The 20,287-nt window shown below is 39.2% G+C and overlaps 1 protein-coding gene across 4 annotated transcripts in view; it reads left to right on the forward strand.

Annotated features, from left to right (window-relative positions):
• The first annotated feature begins 1,230 nt into the window (after positions 1-1,230).
• The window catches only part of LOC311097901 (DNA repair protein RAD50-like), a 67,773-nt gene continuing 48,716 nt past the window's right edge, over positions 1,231-20,287 (forward strand). For 3 of the 4 annotated variants that reach the window (XM_084137875.1, XM_084137877.1, XM_084137876.1), the window contains exons 1-4: positions 1,242-1,322; positions 1,570-1,724; positions 11,144-11,227; positions 11,423-11,565. In XM_084137875.1, coding sequence (XP_083994001.1) covers positions 1,596-1,724; positions 11,144-11,227; positions 11,423-11,565 — 356 coding nt within the window. In that variant the 5' untranslated portion in view covers positions 1,242-1,322; positions 1,570-1,595. Of the gene's footprint in view, positions 1,323-1,569; positions 1,725-11,143; positions 11,228-11,422; positions 11,566-20,287 lie in introns of all 4 variants that reach the window. The other variant, XM_084137878.1, reaches the window with a different exon arrangement.

Genomic DNA, 20,287 nt, shown 5'->3' on the forward strand with positions numbered 1-20,287 from the left:
ATTATTAATAAGTGAGCACCAATAATAATTGATAACAATTGAGCATCAAATCAGCTTATTAGAATGATTTCTGAAGGATCAAGTGACACTAAAGACTGGAGTAATGATGCTGAAAATTCAGCTTCCCATCACAGGAATAAGTTACATTTTAAAATAGAAAACAGTTATTCTAAATTGTAATGATATTTCACAATGTTACTTTTTTCATCAAATAAATGCACCATTGGTGAGAAAGACACTTAATTCAAAAACATTTAAATAGTTTTAATTCTTCCAAATTCTAGATTGTTGTTTTTATTAGGCTATATCCTCACCCTCGTGACTCTACTCACACTCTTCAGCTGTATTCTCATTTAAGCTTCTTTTTTCATATCAAGAGCGACTTGATCTCCGTTTTCTAAAATCTACTTACAAAACAGCAACCTACGTACAGTCCTGTGGGCCTAGTTGGTAAAACTCTCAACATCCTTATCAAACAGCAGTGAAACGACGACACCATGTGGAAGGATGTGGTGATGACAACCAAAAATGTGCCTGCCGAATGAATGTGAATATAAACAGAATATGAAGGAAAAACTTCATAGTGATTTTGAAATTATATATTTGTATAAAATATAATTGAGAATAATTTGTAATTACATAATTTTGTCGTTTTGTTAAGCCAACGTAATATCAAATGTGACTCCACACATCAGAATATGTACTTTTTACCTGTTTCACACGGTCAGTAAATCAATGTGAATGATATGATCCTACTTTGGAGAACTTACAGACAAGAAACAGCATGAGAGGGAAGATTTGAGCGATTGTGGGTGGAGGTTTGCAGGTCTCTGAACACCTTTGAAATATTCTCCTTGAATATACGACAATTTCACACAAGCTTCATGTTCTTCAGCCACATGCTTCTACAAACCAAACTTTGACTTTGGTAGTGTTCATGTTGAATCTCACACCATTTCACCATTTCATGTTTAGTTTCATTTAGTGTTCATGTTGATACTGTTAAACTAACCGACAGTTTCCTCAGGGAAGTTGAATTTCGTGACATCCATACAAAGTTCGCGTTTTGATAAACAAGTTCATTAAATGGAATTGTATTTCTATGGTCATGGCGTGAATAAAACGTATTTTTCGTTGTTATTTAATTATAATAATTTATAATGTTTTATGTATTCGTCATTAAATGAAAAGAATCGCTGTTAAAATTGCATTGTGGGATATGTAGTTTCTAGATGATTCTCGTGACGCTGAGTCGACTGCGGAAGTACTGCACTGCGCAGTTTACGTGGAGTTTACAGCGTTATATATTTGTCCTGTGTGAGGTATTCTAATAAAATTTTGTTATTTTATAGCTGTGTTGATATTTGTCTGTATTTTTACTACCTGCACTCTACTCTGTCGTCATTATAAAATGACTGTTTGAGAACCATAAATGCCTCTTGTCCAAGTAATTAGGAAGTGTATAGCTACGATCTAATTAACTTAACAGGCTTTCATTAATATTGGAAGAAATTGACAAGTTTTGATTGTGTGCATTGATATTTAATTAGACTTTTATATAATTTCAAGGCTACAAGTCAAAGCACTGGTCCAATATGTCAAAGATGGAAAGGATGAGTATTCTGGGAGTGAGGAGTTTTGGAGTTGAGGATAAAGACAAACAAGTGATCTCCTTCTTCAGCCCTCTCACGGTGCTTGTGGGACCTAACGGAGCTGGAAAAACGGTTTGTATATTGCTGTCAGTCATTATTTACATTTAAACCTAAGACAGGTTTGAGAACCATATGGAGCGAATTATGTGCCATAATTAAAAAAACAAATCCAGCATTTTGCAAACAAACTCGATCTGCTTTGCAAAGGAAAACTCGACAAACAAACAGAAAGCAATGTGCAAGTACAAAGGTCAGTTTGAGTGAAAATGTAGTGGAATAACAAATATGTATTGTGTTTTACAAATATAAATAAATGAGCCAAGATAATACTTCACAAATAAATACAAACCATCCTACAAATTGCATGTAACCTTTGAACAAATACCAAATCTAGTGCATACAAATGCATATCTGTCTGTAATGATTGTGAGACACTTGGCTTTTTATGAGATCTCTTGGGTCGATTTTCTCACAAATGTGTCCAGGCAGATTTTCTCACAAATGCAGTTGAGCAACTTCCTCTTCTAAAACAGTAGATGGCGCTAAGCTAGGGGATTAATTTAGCGCTAGTCTCCCGGGAGAAGCAGTGATTTGAAACTTGCCTTTGCCAGAGCTGAGGAAAATGACCGTGAACGGGTGTGTTTCTGTCTTATTTGATCTATAATTAACCTTTTTGAGGTTTTCTTTTGCTAAATGTTTATTACATATCTAGACAGATTAGCATTTAGCAATCCACTCTCTCTAGGATAGGGGAATCTATAAGCTGAAAGAATTGCTTTTTTGTAAAAACGTTACTTTTTTTTTTTTTTACTTTTTTTTATTATATACTGTATCACCACTGTAACGTATCGAACCAAACCGTGAATTTCATGAACCGTTACACCCCTAATATATATATATATAATGTAAGTATATAATGTGTGTGTGTGTATATATATATATATATATATATATTGCAGAGTTTATTATAAATTATTAATCAAAATATATTCCCCTCCCTATTGCAACATCTCTTTTCTGATGATGTGTCTACTGGCGTGAGGGCGGGGCAACCTGTCACTCACATGAGATCCACTAATAGCAAATCACAACCATCCATAAATACCAATTAGAAGAAATTCTACTCTGAGCTGTTTCTGTGGCAACATTATCAGCGCCAAAATGAATCTGCAGCGGTCACATGGTAAAAATCACAGCTTTCAGAATGTTCAAATATTACACATAATTACGAGTTCTATGGGCACGTGGACACGTTTTACAAGTCGGAATCTCGTGATGGCGTGAATCAAGTCCTGCCCTACATTTTTCTTGATCGAAAAGCCGTTTCACTTTGATATGGGCCATTCTACAGAATTGGTGCAAAGTCAGAGTTGGAAACATCTTGAAATTTTTTATTTTTTCCCCACAAATTTTGCATGTATGCAAATTGTATAATATCCAAGGTACGCTTTTCTAGTAATTGTGCAGTTAATTCTCATATTGTATTTTCAGAAAATGCTGGAATATTTTCCTTCTCCCCAAATTTGTCACTACCGAAACACAATATTAAATAATTTTTTTAAAAGGCTTATAATGACCTATTAAGATTTTGTTTACATCTACCTTATAAATATATATTTTTTCTATTTAAAAAAAATATTTTTACAGGTTAAATCAATAAAGATTATAATTTTAATAATATTTTAAATGTAATTTATGAGATTTGTTGTATTTTGAACCCAATCTTTCTTTGTAGAAGGCATAAAGTTTATCGTACTGATTTCAAAGTTAAGGATTCATTAGTTTGAATATGCATTGAACCAAACACTATCATAACATCTTAGTTGATAATTCAATATACTTTATTTTTGACAAAACATCCCATGTTATGGTAGTGACTGGACATTTTTGGTAGTGACAGTAATGTTTTGGTAGTGACCACAATACTTAGTTTGCCATGGCTGAATCAGACTGTCCACATTTTATGTTAATATAAATAAATAACTATGATGCACATATGCAGTCAGTACATATAGCAGACACACATCTGACAGTAAATATCTTATAAGAACACTTCTGTTCTTTTCTACTGAGCTATTCTATACTTTGGGTCTTGAGGTGCAAGTGAGAAGAGGTATGCTCATAGATTTTTCTTCCTAAAAAAAACAACAACTTACAATGTAGACTGTTTCAGAACCACTTGTTTTATTTTCACATTTTCAACATTTTGTTTATGAGTCATTCAGATAAATCTCCAGAACCACTGAACTGTGTGTGTGTGTGTGTGTGTGTGTGTGTGTGTGTGTGTGTGTGTGTGTGTGTGTGTGTGTGTGTGTTTACATCTATCTATAAATTACAGAAACGTCTGTCTGTCTGTGTGTGTGTGTGTCTGTTATTCGCATATCTCTCGAACCCTTAGTCCGATGGATTTCAAACTCGACAGGTGTCTCGCTACGGGCACGAGTAAGTGCAGTGCCAAGTTTGACATTGTTTGGATGAGAAATGCTAAAGATATCATTAAATATATAATTTTTAGAAGGTTGTGGTTTAAAAATAAACATTCTGACATAAACACGCAGTCAGCTACACTGTTTACTTCTGAATATTATAGTTTGGTTCCAAAACGTGATAAATCCATTTTGATTAATTTTAGTAAAAATGTGTTTTCTTTACCAAGAAACCAACAATTACTAAAAACACACACAAAAACTGTTTTTGCACGGGCACTTTGCACTGCTCCCTGAATCGACGTGCTTATTCATTTGTGGATGTTAATTGAATCTGTAAGTCAGCTATGCTGTTTACTTCTGAATATTATATTTCATTCTGGTGCGCTTAAAGTTATCGCTACTGTGTAATAGTAGCCTATGCTATTCACCAACTAAACATATCCTATTCGAATTGAATTGTTTATTGATCCAACAATCAGCTATCTCATATATATACATATGAGTGAAACCTTATTCAATGTGTTCACAGTCTTCACGGGCATCATTTGTAGTAGCCTATTCACAGACTGTTTGCTCAAGTATAGCGTTTTCTCGGAGTTCACTTTGTGCTTTCTACCATGCACAAATAAAAATGTCACTGAACTTTTGCTGTGTAATTGTAACAGTGAGCACTCAAACACACCAAACCAACAATTACTAAAAACACACTCTAAAACTGATTTTGTACGGGCATTTTGCACTAGTAAAACATTAATTTCAGAATAATTGTCCTCATTCAGATACATCTCCAGAACCACTGAACTGTGTGTGTGTGTGTGTGTGTGTGTGTGTGTGCGTGCGTGTGTGTGTGTGTGTGTGTGTGTGTGTGTATTGTTTTCCTCCATGCTTTTCTGACATGTCTTTGCTCCCTGTCAGATAATTCACTGATACTATTCAACTTTCCTTCTTCCCTTCGTTTCTTATTTCTTTCTCTTTCTTTCCTTAAAGGGGACATATCATGCCAAATGCACTTTTTTAGCCCTTAAATGCATTTTGTTGTATATTTGGAGTGTTTAGAAGTACAGAAAATATGAAATTATTCTCTTCAGGTGCTTCGTTGATATCTTTAAATTCTGTTTTGGTCATATTTTTCAACCTGTTCCGATTTTTCTGTTATCTATGACGTTTTTTGAACTATTACGTCACAGTATTTGCAGCGGAACTGCCAAATAAGGACATTGACTTCCGGCCCACACTTCGAGCAATCCGCCATTTTTATTTCTTGCTGCAATTTTGTAGTCCAAGCTAAAGGATGCAGAAGTTACGAGAGGGTAAGTTAAAATGTTCGGTTGTTGGATGTAGTAACCCACATGCTTCATTACACCGTTTAATGTAGATGAACTGCCCCGCTTGTTACAGGGCGCATGTTTAACTGAAAGAACGAGCAGAGAGAGAGACCGGGTCGCGCGCGCGCTCACTCTCTCTCTTCAGAGCCAGGCGAAAGTGTAAACAAGACTTCACCGTCTCCAAACTAGACGCTGTCTTGCTCTCTCTCCCTTGCACATATTAATCAAAATAAATCGACACGGTGGTAAAAGGTCGGAAGACCAAAGTTTCATGTGTAAATACATTGCGATACATCCATATGAAGACGTTGTTCTGCAGGTTCGTCGTCTTCATTTTCATCTCGCTCCTGCTCCGACTCTGGCTCCGACTCTGGCTCGAACATGTAAGGCTGGCTGGACAAGTCTTCCGTTGTTGACATTTTGTTAATAACGTGTGAATAAAAAGTTTCTGTGCCGCTAGATAATCGTATCTCTGCTATCAAACTACAAAAATGGCCGAACGGGGTGGAGTTGAACCGAGTGTGGGCGGGGTATGAAGTGTCTCAATTGTATTTAAAGAGACCGCACCAAAACGAGTTGCTCTCAGACGCACATCAGAAAAGGGGTAGAAAAGGGGCCTGTGGAGCTATAATAATGAGGAATTCAGACCCAAGCATTGCAGTTCCGCTTTATATAGACTACAAATGTATGATTTATATGTAAAAAGGAACAATTTAAAAGCATGATATGTCTCCTTTAAATATTCCTCGTACTTCACTGGGTCTTCCCTCAACCTTTGTTTGTATTCTCTCTGTCTCTCTGTTGTAGTTTTTCTATTTTTTTTTAGGCATGTTGGTGTTTTATGTCATTCTCCCTGTCAAGTTAATCATAGAAAATAACATTACTGACAACAACCTTACACCTAAGCTAGTATCATGGACAGCAACCTTAAGTAATTGTAACCTCATCTCATTACAGAATTTTAACAGAATCTTGCATACTAAAACACTAAAACACTACAAAAACATACTACAGTAGTAATTATTTGCATAACTGTACTAAAATGTAGTTTATTCCTCCAAATAAAGGATTATGTGTTCCCTTTTGTCACTACCAAAGCAATAATGTCACAACCGAAACTTCAAGACATGTTTCGGTTGTGACTGTTTTGGTAGTGACAATTTTAGATACTTTTGAGCCTAGCTCGAAGATGCTAATCAGCACATGGTTAGCAATCACTGGTCAGAACAGTTGAACACATATAACAACTAAATTTTATGGAATAACATCCAAAAAAGTTTTCTCAATAGCAGAAAAAATGAGTTTGGTAGTGACATTCCTTAAAGTTACACACAAATTTTTAGACTTTAGAACACATTTACCTCAAAATGATGGGATCAATCATTTCACCATATAGCACATGAGAGAGAGGGACACAGGAATATTTCCTGTTGAAAAATGTAGGGCTGTGGTTAAAATGAGTCTCAGTCAATAGACTACAACATTCACTGTTTTGGTAGTGACATGAAAATGCAGGACACGTTTTTTTTAGATAAAGTTTCATGATTTAAAAATAAAATATAAAATAATTTTTTTTTTTAACTTCATTTTTTTTAAAATAACAAAAATATTTTTTTAAAAACAAGAATGGAAAAATGTGCAAAAAAAATTTCAATATCATTTTCACAAGTTGAAATTTAGGGGTTAGGGTTTGGGACAGCCACCTCCTAATTCAAAGTAGCCCATAAATGATGATTTTATATATATAAAGCTTACTGAAATCTTAAATATTATTGTGGGTTTCAATAGATAATGGAAGGATCTTAGTAAACATCTAAGATTTTAATAATTAAATGCTTTTCAAATGTGTTTTTTGGATGAGGGACAGCAGTTTGCACCCAATTCTGTAGAATGGCCCATATACGTCACAATAGGGAAGAAAACACTATAACTTCCATTTCATGCCAACTTTAAAAGGAGAAATTAAAGGACAGAACTGTTATAAATATATGTCCCATGGAATTAGAATTACAAGAATATAGCAACAAGAAGCCTGCAATATAGCAATAAGACATGCCAACATGGCTGGGAGTGTCAGACCAACTGCAGCAAGGAGCAATTAAAGACATTTAAAGATGAATTAAAGCAAAATGGCTGAAAAATCATATAGCCAACATTAACTAAAAATATGATTTAATGGATTATCACTTTCGACCAATAGGTGGCGTAGTTACAAAATTGATGAGTCTGGTGACAATGACAAACCTTAAGACCAGAGGCATTACAATAGAAATATTTATTCAAAATTTAATAGCATTTTTGGAAATTTTGTTATAACTTTTTTACCACAAGGTGGCGCTGTCCTGAAGCTTTTTGAGTACCTTCAAGGCATGGTGCTGATGACTCATACCGAGTTTCGTAACGATACGCTAATGCGTTCATAAAGTATAGCATTTTATATCACAATTCTGTATTGAAGTCAATAGGAATTTCATGTTTTGTTCTATTATAGCGCCATCAAGAGGCACAATCCCACAATGTTTTTTATGTGTCTGAGCCCATACATGTGTGTGTCAAATTTGGTGAAAATATCTCATTTCGTTTTGGAGTTATTGACATATGTATAAACACATAAAAAAATGACCCACACCTGACTTTGTTTGCATTTTATTGGCACTTACTATACATTTTTTAGCATTTGGGTATTAGCGTTTAGCCAACAACCTAAACCTTCCATTTTTCCTACAGTGGTTTCATCTCGATCAGTCTAACGGTTTCGAAGATTGACAATGACAAATGTTTTTTAAGCGCTAAATCACAACGCTACACAAACAGTAAGGCAAAACCTAGCATGTTTGATATCGTTGGACTCGGCAAGGATTCGGGAACTGAAAAAAGTTACTCCCGTGAAAATAAGTTGACCACACCCAAAGTTCTAAGCATTTGAAAAAAATATTTTACCACTAGGTGGCGCTGGTCCCTGATGACCCATACCAAGTTTCGTAACAATCCGTTCATGCATTCATAAAATACAGCCTTTTGGTACAAAATGCAAAATGGCCGACACCTAAAATGGTTGATATGGCAAAATTGGATATCAATTGACTCGGCATGATGGCTTGAATCTAACGAGACCACTTTTATGATTTTTCATAAATTATAAGCAAAAATAGCCATTTTTCGTATCTCCGGACCAGTAGGTGGCGCTGCGCCGAAACGCAGCATGTAACCTCATGTCATGCTTGTGACAACATATATCAAGTTGATATATAACAGAGCCCGTCTACGGAGAGCCTGCCCACTCCCTATTAAGTCCTATTGTACCGAATTTTGGTTGTAGTTCCACCAGAGTTCCACTGGGGACGATCGCCCATGAGTGCAGAATGAATGGGAGTCTATGGGGCTATACGGCTAAATTTGTCTCTTTCACCCGATTGCCGTTGAGAAATCTCAGATTTGATTGTAGGTTTTGCAAGTTCAACATGGGTTATAGGTCGAAAGTTGAATGAACGAGTACTTTAGTCCTTTTGATTTCTTACAGGTTGAGTTGTTGTTGCCCATAACACGCTAGCATTCTGCTAATGAATGCTGATTGGTCAGTGAAGGACTGATTACGACCAGAGATGCTGCTTGATGGCATCGTTGCATCCGAAGTGGGACCAGAAACAAACAAAACAAAAACTCTTCTAGCATGTGTATTTACCTGTGTCAGCTGTGTTGTTGATGCCTCGAGTGAAAAGAAAGTGCAGAGCGCGAAAGCACCAAAGTGACTGAAGGATTGCCGTAAAGCAGTATCTCTGGTCGTACGATGTGTATGACGTCATTGACACTTTAAAATACTTGTTAAAGCAAATAAGTGACTCTAAAAAATCTAACACCCAGCAATGTGTCATTTCTTTGCATCTCCTTTCGAATACAACATTCAAATTACTACACAAAAAATTATATCCTGAGAAAAGTGGATTTTGATGTGTATAGCGCCTTAGACCTCCATTCATTCTGCACTCGTCCTGTGAGCGCCCTCATATGGAATCAGAGTGGAACTGCAACCAGTTCAAAAGCCGGAAGTGTACTGAGAGTGAAACTTCTCGCCTTATTAGACATTCTCTGTATATACCAAGTCTGAATACGATAAAGCGTTGCGGAGACAGCCTTGTGTCCAATTTGGGGTGCTCTACATCAGCGGTCCCCAACCATTTTTGCACCACGGCCTGGTTTAATTTATCAGACAATATTTTCACGGACCGGCCTTTAAGGTGTGGCGGATAAATACAACAAAATAAAATGATATGACCGGCATAAAAACTGGGGTATTTTTTAAATATAATAATAGACGTGAATCCAATGTGTAGGCCTACTCGCAACTTTATTAGCAGCGTCCTCCAACAGCATAACATGAGTAACATCTTCTCTGCCCCCTAATGCTCTCTGGTCGTTATGGTAACGTTTAAACATGCCTTCAAAATAAGATACACCACAAAAACAAATATAAAGGGCATGAAAAATACAACTCACTATAACGCTGAATCAATGGGAGCCCTGAGCCTGTTTCTCTGTAACGAGACGGTCCCATCTAGGGCTAATGGGAGACAAGGACACCCGAAGTGTGTTGCTTATGTCCAGTCTACTCCGTAGTTTTGTTTTGGTTGCTGTCACTGCCGAAAACCCCGCTTCACACAGATAGGGTGTCGGAAATGGCAACAGGGTTTTCAGTGCTGTTGTGGCGATCTCAGGGTATTCTGCCATGACTTTTATCCAGAACACCGGCAGAGTTGTTGTCTCGACCATACTTTTAAGGCCGCCGTCATTTGCGATCTCCAGCAATTGATCTTCTTCTTGCACAGACATGCTGGATTCACCTGGTTTGTTAACAAATGGGTCGCGAATCCATTCCTTGGCAGTTTGTGGATCTTTTGTGGTTGGGACGTAGCGCTCAAACTCTTTTAAAACCGAAGACAGGTGATCGTGCATCAGCTGGGAGAATGAAGGCTCGGGCTCAGTCTCTTCCAAAATCCCTGCCAATGTTGGAAACATGTCAAATATACCTCTGTTCACGCGCCGTCCACCACAAATCCAGTTTGGCTTTAAATGCAGCTACTTTATCAGCCAACTTGAAGACTGTTGTCATTTTCCCCTGAAGTGACAGATTGAGTTAATTGAGCAGGTTGAATATGTCGCATAAGTAAGCGAGTTTTACGACCCATTCCTCGTTACTGAAATGTGTACGGCTCCAGTGGGTAAATAAAGACCTTCAGAAACGAAGCCATGGGTTTTTGTAAGAAAAATACCCATATTTATAACTTTATAATGTTAAAGTGAAGTGGCCCTAATACCTGTGAACGTACATGGTAACTACATGTGTACATAGTATGTAACTACAGTGTAATTACAAACTGGTACATAGTATCTACAGCTGTAATGTTTGTGTAACTACACATATGTAACAACCCACGGAATGGTATGTGTACAAATATGTAACAGGACATTGGTAACAACACTTTTTTCACTTCAGTAAGTACATGTGTAACAGGAATTATGCAACTACAATTTTGTAGTTAAAGTGTGTGAAAAGTGTGTGAACATTCGCCGGTTACCACCTCCTTCTTCCCATAGTACCATACCTTGTTACAGCTTTTATAGAGTAACCCTTTCGCTGATTGTTTACAGTTTAACAGAAGTTACTCCCATAATTCACACAAAGCACCATGGGGTGCAGGAATAAGGTGGATATTAACTATTTATTTTTATGAATTTCCAGACCATTATTGAGTGTCTCAAATACATCACTTCAGGAGACTTTCCACCAGGAAGTAAAGGAAGCGCCTTTGTCCACGATCCCAAAGTAGGTCCTTGATAGGAGTAATTCAAGTAAACAAATATAAGCTGTTATAGAAATGTTCTCAATTACACATATTTTTGCTTGTCTTATTCACCTTTTGCGAACTTGCAAGCACTGGTTCGTATTGTCCATGCAAGAGCTGGGGAGTATGACACTTAGTTTTTAAAGAGTTTTATAGATAATGTTGTTCTGTTGTAGGATGTTCATGAAACGGATGTACAGGCACGAATCAGACTCCTGTTTAGAGATGTGAATGGCGATGCTGTGTTAGTCCAGAAGTCTATGCAAAGTACACAGAAGGGAAAGAAAACTGAGTTCAAATTCCTTGAGGGTTTCATCAAGTAAGTTGTCTTTGTCTCTTATGCTCACCAAGGCTTCATTTATTTGAGCAAAAATACAGTAAAAGTAGCAATACTGTAAAAATATTATGTTCCCATTCAGTCAGTCACGTTTGACGTTACGATGATACTGATGTAATGGGGTCTTGCCTGGGAGACCAATCACCTCCAAGTGGTAACAAAACGAGCCAATGGACATTGGCCAGTGAGATTTGCATGCCGAATCACACCCACCTCAGACAATACGGGTATAAATAGGACCGGTATACTCAATTCATACATACTTTGCTTCTAAGCCGAGTGGTTGTCAAGCAATCGCTCATTTCTACAGTAGATCACCTTCACATAAGAGTGCAAATTTTCTAAAGAAAAAGAAGAGAGCAAAACAGCAATTTTCATTGCTATTAGGAGTTCTACACCAAAAACAGCAATTGTTATTGCTACTGTTTGCTTTCCTTTCAGCTCGTCGTGGGTTCTACTCGGCTGGTGTGAAGGCGCATTTCAGCTGTGTGTGCGTTCAGCGCACTGGGCACAGACAGTGCAGCATTCATCCCTAGGTGCTTCAGCTAAAAGAGCTGTATCCCTAAAAGAGCAGCACGAGCGGTCAGTTCTACTCCGGGAAGCACAGCGTCAATTGTGCCCCATTGCCCAATCCTTTTTGCATATTGCAACTCGTCCACCATCTCCTCCTCTAGAGTCAGTTCAGGTCACTGTGCACCATTTATATTCCGGGTAAGCTCAATCGTGCGGCAGGTGCGCTCCACGACAGCTCTCCCGGGAAGACTAGTAAGAGTAACACCTTCTGTCCTGGCTGGAACTGCCGTAGTCTTGTTTGCTGATCATACCACCGCTTCTGTGCCTGTTGTTTCACCTGGAGGTTTTCTTTCGCTTGGTCCCGGTACTACTCTAGCTGGTCTCTCATCTCCAACACATACTGCACAATGCCTTTCTCCTCAGTCTTGGCTAGAGGACTCTACACCCATCTCTTTCGCAGCAGGTCCAGCAGTCCTTGCACTTGCCAACCATAGAGGAGCTCAAACAGTGAGAAACCTGTCAAAGCTTGAGGAACTTCTCTGTAAGCGAAGAAAACAAAAAGTAGCCACCTGTTCTAATCTTGTCCCGTGTCTGCCACAAACTTCCACAGCATATTCTTGAGGGTTTGCTTAAACCTTTCCACCTGGCTGTCTGTCTGTGGGAGGTATGGGCTTGTTCTCATGGTGGTGATGCCCAACTGTCAGTTCAGTTGCCCCATGAGCCATGGCGTAAAGTTAGTGCCTTGGTCTGTCAATATTTCTTTTGGTAATTCTACCCTGGAGAAAAGTTGAACAAGGCAATGGACGATTTTTTGTGTGGTGACAGTGCGGAGTGGGAAAGCCTCTGGATACCTCCTTTGCGTTGTCACTGATTACCAAGGTGTACTGGTGACCTGCACTGCTTTTATCCAATGGCCCCACAATGTCCATGGCGATCCGCCTGAAAGATTCAGAAATCACAGGGAGAGGTTGCAAGGGTGCTCTGCTCTGCCGGGTCACAGCACTGGTTTTCTGACATGTGGTGCATGTGTTGCAGTGTGTCAGTACATCAGTATATAATGTTGGCCAGTGAAAACGTGTGCTGATGCGTGCATATGTCTTTTGTTGGTCTAGATCATTGTTTCCCAAAGTTTTTTCAGTAACGGCACCCTTTGAAAATTTTAAAAAATTTGTGGCACACTACACTAGTGTTGTCACGATACTACTTTGATACGATACCTTGAAATATATCGATTTTCAACACCACAGGGAAGAACCGCCTACTGTCATATATTTTTGATATCTCTTTTTTTTTTTTGTCCATCCATTGAAAGGAATCAGTAATATTTTCTGAAGAGATCACTTTATATGATGACATATTTGATTAAGGTTTTTATTCATAATAAACATTGCTCAATTATCTGTCTCTGGAAATCCTGTTTGACTCCATGTTACCAGTGATCCTGTATCCTCCTGAGCTTCCTGTGTTCACTCCGAGCTTGCTTGCTAGCGACTGCATCTGAAAGGGAAAAGACAAGTATTAATGAACTGTAACTGCTTGACATCAACTAACCTGAAGATAACATGCTCACCTGTTGTCTGCCCCGCACTGAGTGATCTTCACCGAATCTGCACCTGAACTCTGAATACTCACCTTGCACTCTTGTCTATTTGAATAAAACTGTGTTTGGATTCACTTACCTCTGTCTCCGTGCCTGCAACCTGACAGAAGGCTTGACCAATACCGCTATGGATCCTACACAGCCCGAAGACAGCGCTTCCGCGAACCCCTCGGAACCCACTATGTCGACCAGAACGGTAGAACTCTGGAGGAATTTGCTGAAGTGTTCCTTCACATTTACCAGGATGGGAACTGGGATGAGGACTTCCTTCAACAGCAGTTCTGGAGCGGGTTAGATGATCCACTCGCCCAGATACTGCTGTTGGATGATCTCGACCTACCTCTCGTCAAATTCATTGACCGCACACTGTGGGTGTGTGGTTCCTCACTCACTGTGGGAGACATCCAGCCTGATCTCCACGTCCAGCCAGATCTTCACATCCAGCCCGATCCTCATCTCATCAGCTCAGCTAAACCCACCGAATCAGTCCTCTGCCCAGTCAAACCAGTGCTTCATGTCAATCCCGCCGACCCAGAGCCATCATTCGCTGCAACGCCCCCTCGCTCTCGTAAACGGAGGAGGAAGAAGACTTCCTGCATTCCCCAAATTCCGGAGGTCACCCCTGAGCAGTCTGTCCTGCATGTCTGTTCTGTCGAGATTGAAGATGCTACCCTTTACCCGTATGTTGCTGCTATTATGTGTGTCTGGGCCGCACATGCCTCCCTATCGGCTGCCTCAGCTCCATCCTCTCCTGAGCCACATGTTTCCACCCTCAGTCCTGCCGAGCCTTCACGCCAGTCCAGCCGAGCCTGCACTTCACGCCAGTCCAGCCGAGCCTGAGACTGAGAACGTCATGCCCGCCGAGCCTGAGAGCGTCATGCCTGCCGAGACTGAGAGCATCATGCCTCCAGAGCCAGTCTTCGAGCAAGAGCAAGAGCCAGAGCCAGTCTTCGAGCAAGAGCCAGAGCCAGTCTTCGAGCAAGAGCCAGAGCCAGTCTCCTCAAAAGCGTTTTCCCTGCTGGTTCCGTCCAGCCCTGAGTTTCCTGATATGCTGGTCCCGTCCAGCCCCAAGTTTCCTGATATGCTGGTCCCGTCCAGCCCCGAGTTTCCTGATATGCTGGTCCCGTCCAGCCCCGAGGTTTCCAATCCGCTGGTTCTGCCCAGCCCAGAGCCCGTTGATCCTGCGCCAAAGCCTGTTGATCCTGCGCCAGAGCCCGCTGATCCTGCGCCGGTCCTGTCCAGCCCAGAGTTTCCTTCGCCGCTGGTCCTGCCCAGCCCAGGACCCTCTTTGCTGCCGGACCCCCCCTTTCCTGTCAATTTCCCCATTAAAATTTTGGGGGGGCGCAGTATACCTGCTAGGGGGACCACGGAGGTCTCTCCGACGAGGTTCCCAGTGCCACCATGGCCACCTGAAAAAACATCTCCGCCATGGCCGCCCGAAGGGTCATCTCCACCATGGCCACCCGAAGGGTCATCTCCGCCATGGCCGCCCAAAGGGTCGGTTCTGCCATGGCCCCCTGACCAGCCTGCTCCGCCTGGACTGTCCTGGAGTCCAGGATGCCCACCCTCCCACCCCATTTGTTGGTATATTTGTACGGCGCTAGTCGCGCCTAGCGGGAGGGGGGGGGGGGTGGTTATGTCACGTTCACCGTCTGTCTCTGCACTACATTCCCCAGAATCCTCTCTGGTGCACCTGCAATTACTCTCCCCTGAGTATAATCACCTGCACCTGTTCACAATCAGCAGCCTCATCAATAAGCTCTATAAAACACTCACCATAGCCTCAGTTCTTTGTCAAGCCTCCAACAGGAACAGACCATTATCCATTGTCTCCTGAAGTCTCTGATGCATCACGATTCCGCAAAGTAACGTATACTCACCTGTGAAACACTAACCTCTGTATCATTGTTCCGCTGTCTCCAGAAATCCTGTTTGACTCCATGTTACCAGTGATCCTGTATCCTCCTGAGCTTCCTGTGTTCACTCCGAGCTTGCTTGCTAGCGACTGCATCTGAAAGGGAAAAGACAAGTATTAATGAACTGTAACTGCTTGACATCAACTAACCTGAAGATAACATGCTCACCTGTTCTCTGCCCCGCACTGAGTGATCTTCACCGAATCTGCACCTGAACTCTACTCACCTTGCACTCTTGTCTATTTGAATAAAACTGTGTTTGGATTCACTTACCTCTGTCTCCGTGCCTGCAACCTGACACTCACTCAGTGTATTTGTGTTTTATGGCTTATTTTTAATATATGTTTTTAATATATTTTATAATGTAATAATTTCACAGTTAAGCTCCAAATTAATGTAGAAACAACAAATACAGTATATTTTAAATAATTGTTTTATGGCATATTTTTATGAATAAAGGCCAGTATCACTGATACCAATACTGCTACTGATGTCTTCAATGATTATTTTTTTTCCAATTTTAAACAGTAATTATCGCCATTCAACACTACAGTATAATTGAAAGCTATCAAATTTTAACATTATTAGGCTCCAAAAAATAAAACAACTTTTAATTTAAGTCAACTTAAAACAATCTTCACATAAGCCCATAATAAATGTCATATTTACCTGTGCCAATCCTAACAGGTAGGGACATTTTTTTTAGCAGTTTTAACATTTTAAAAACACGGCACTCCATCTCTCGACAAGCAGCACCCCGGTTGGGAAACGCTGGCTTAGATGACTAGCCCATGGAACTGTGTGTGCTAAGTGCAAGACAAGTTGATGACAACAAGTGTGTACAACAAGACAGGTCACATCATTGGCTTGCAAATACAACACATTATTCAATAGCTCATACCTCTCATTACACAGACATGGATGGTTTAGCCGAAGCAGCTTTTTCAAACAAAGGTTTCAAAGTCTCATCAGTTCTTTGTAACCCAGCAATATTCCTTGGTACCCGCCAGCCACTAACATCGAGACCCTCTACAGAAGCATCATAGGCTGGTGTACTGAGGTAGTTCTCAAGCCTTCTTTGTCAGTGTGACTTTTTCGGGCCCTTGGTCCCACCCAGCAACAGACTACCATCAAGATCTGACAGCGGCTGAAGACCTGTCCTGGTCTGCAACCAAGTAATGGCAGGACATGACACTTTAACGGGTTACAGTGGCAACATTTTCAGAGACTTTTATCAGTGGCTTGTAAAAGTTCATTTAACACTGTCAAGTCTTGTCCTAGAATTCTGTCAAGAAACTGTCAAGTCTTGTCTGTAGGCAAACTGTCTACTATAGCAACATTCAACAGGTACATTTTACAGTTGGTAGTCAACCAGAATAATACTTTTACTGGCGCCATTCCCACTGGGATTATATTGGGGATGTGTATTTGCTGCATTTTACCACTAAGTGGCGCTATAATCACAGACTTTGAAAAGTGTCAGTTTATTGTCTCTAGTGCATAATCTGCCGCGGTTCATTGAGAGCTGTGATAGCAGGTAAATTCAAGTGAAACATTTTAGTTAAACGACTTCATAACAACAATACTGAAATAACAGTACACATTTAGAACTGAAACAAATGTAGGCTTCTATTATTGCATTAAATTTAAGCAAAGTAGGCTAAACGTTATCATTGTATGCCCAGTTTTTCTATAAAGGCTATGCATCTCAATAGGTTATGCGTCTATATAGGTATTAGCGTATACTTCGTGTTATTTTAATTTGTTATTAGATTTATTAACTGAAACAACAGTGAAATAAATTAAACTAAATGATCGTTAAATTAAAACGTTGTCAGGACTTGCTAACCGATGTTAGCAGCATTTTTGTTTTAGCATTCTTTATTATTTTAAGAATTAAATTGCTTACAGTAGGTTGTTATGATTAGCATAATTTTCTTTAATAAATAATGAAAACAGTTCAACATAAAACATTGCAATAGAAAAATGTTACATCAATAAGGCTTTGCATGAGCGTAAAATGTTAAGCTTAAAGACGATAGCTCTGTGGTCAACGCTACATCATGTGCCTCATGGGGCTTCAAGTGTTCAGAGTTCGAAACTCAGCTCTATAAACTCATTTCATAATTTTGTCTTTAGTTTAATATTTGTCGAAAATAAAAACTTTTGAAATGTGCATTTATTGATTCGAAACACTTTTCGGAGGTTTGAAATTCATTGTCTGTCATTTTTATTAACACGCGTTTAGATGATAACATTGTAGACCCTATAGCTATATGCTGTTAACCGATGTTGGCCGACAGCTTTTATCTTTTACCGTTCTTGATGCTTAAATAGATAACAGTTTATTAAAGTCAAGGGTTTTGTTTAATTATTAATGGCACATTACAACATAAATTTGCTACATTCCAGTAGAGCCTCTGCTGCACAGACAACAAAATCTTCTGGTGCTGTTGAAGGCAGATTTCTGAAGGCAGAAATTTAGATGACTGACAGTGATACCCATAGCAACGAAATAAACTTTTCAAAACAGATCCATAGGCCTACATTAAACAACACAGAAGAAGACTCTTAACATTTTGATGACTTGGCTACAATAAAAATTATAGACTAACTAAATAGTATTGCTTTCAATATAAAAACCAATGAAAATGTAAAAGAACACTAAAATTATAATATAACCCTGTCGTACATTTCAATGTTTAAATAGAGTCGGAACAATTGTAACAAATTATTTAGCCTTTTGTTGCTTAAAAGAAACAAAACACCTTGTTGAATTCATCTTACAATAAAACGAGGTTGATCGCGAATTAAAGAGCTCTGTATCTGCTGCTCACTCGCATTCGTTTAGTTGGCATGGACGTGTTTCGTCAACAGTTTATGTTTAGATAATGGCATATTGTTGACAATCATACACACTGCTCAAACATTCTAAAACCAATTGAAACAACTGGATTGAACACTTCAAATAAAAAAAATAAAAAAATGAAAACCTTTAATTTAATTTAAACCTTTAGCTAATTTAATAAGATAGGGCCTACATTTGGACACATCGAGAGATTTATCCTGAAAGGAACTTCTACTACATAAATCTGTATCATCAGGCTGGCTATCCAACACTCTCCATGTGAAAGAGGGGCGATTAACACCTTATTGTCGTGCACCCCCACAATAAAGCCACTGAACTGCCCCTCCAAACCACCCATAGGCTATCTGAGAGGAGAGGAGCGTCTGAGACAAAGAGAAGTCGCAATTCAGACTTAAATCGCTATTCTAGACATTCGCTTTATTAAAGTGTTGATGATGAAGGAATTAAATAATTTAGGCTCCATGTAGTAATATTTAATACAACTAAATACTTCATTATTTCAGTAATTGAAGAATTAAAACGCTACTTCGGTTTAGGCCAAATTTTTCCAAGCAAAACTAAATACAAACTCATGTTCATTTGTTGTCATGAACAAAATATTCTTGACAAAATCTTTGGATCCTTACAACCAGTGTGTGAACTGTGAATAAAGCAGAGGGCGGATATTATCAAATAAATCTCGAACCACAGTGGGATATTTTGTGCTGCTGTTAAACTAAATAACATTTATAGGATAATACATTTTAATAAATTTATTAACTTAAATTAAACTATTGCAACATTTCGACAAAGAAATTATTTGATCTGTTTTTACATTTTAATTCAGGGCAATTTACATTTCATTAGAGCAAGATTTTCACTCTTGCCTTGTCCTTTCCTCATTGGGAAGCGCTCATACACATGATAGCTAAACATATTTGAATATATCCTCTGTGCCTCTTGTTGATTTCATACATAATCAGAGAATATTTGTTCACATTTAAAACTTTAGACATGTTTCTTATCGTTACTGAGCTGAGGCAAGTGGCCTAGTTTTGGTTAATTTTTGTGGCGTGCAGTTCCCGGAGACAGAGACGACAGAAAACGTTTTGTTGTTAGCCTATTGTGTGTGTATACATGAATAAAAGACCATTTACAGTTTAACTCAGAAGAACTCTTATCTGTGTGACCAAAAAATCACGGAGTGTATTAAGTTCTTTTAGCTGTTATGAGAAAAATTAATCCAAGTGAACGCGCCGCCGCGTCTGTCGAGCGTTAATTCAACATGCCAGAATAAAACCCGATTTTAGAACAATGCGTAGCGCCACTCGCCCTGGTGTGCTAAATAACTCAATTATAAACTCCAATATTTCATTCAAACAGTATCAAAATGCTTTGTGACATTTTGAAAAGCCATGCATGCATTAAGGCCACTGCAACCAGGATCGTAACTGAAACATGTTATCACACAATACAGGAGCAGAAGTGCTAGTTCTGATTTTATTGTTTGTCGTTTAAACGTGCGTGTTGCATATCTTTATTTTATATTTTTTATATGGTCTATTGGTGAAGTAGCATTAATTACTGTTGAGGGAAATCCCTGTCCCCCCTGGCAAATCGCACCTTGCTTACAACCATGTTCTTAAAAACTCAGTAAAAGCATACCAGTTCTTTCCCCCCTGTTGACTTTGGGCTTTTGCATTGTCTGACAGTTCAGCACGACCCCTCTCAGCCCCAAAGTGCGTGCAAACATTACCTTTAGATTGTTGAGTGTGTGGACCTCCGCCAATGAGCGTTCATTTATTGCTGAGCCAGCTTAGCCACCGC

The sequence above is a fragment of the Abramis brama genome, assembly GCF_963993115.1.
Source record: "Abramis brama genome assembly, chromosome: 15".
NCBI lineage: Eukaryota > Metazoa > Chordata > Actinopteri > Cypriniformes > Leuciscidae > Abramis > Abramis brama.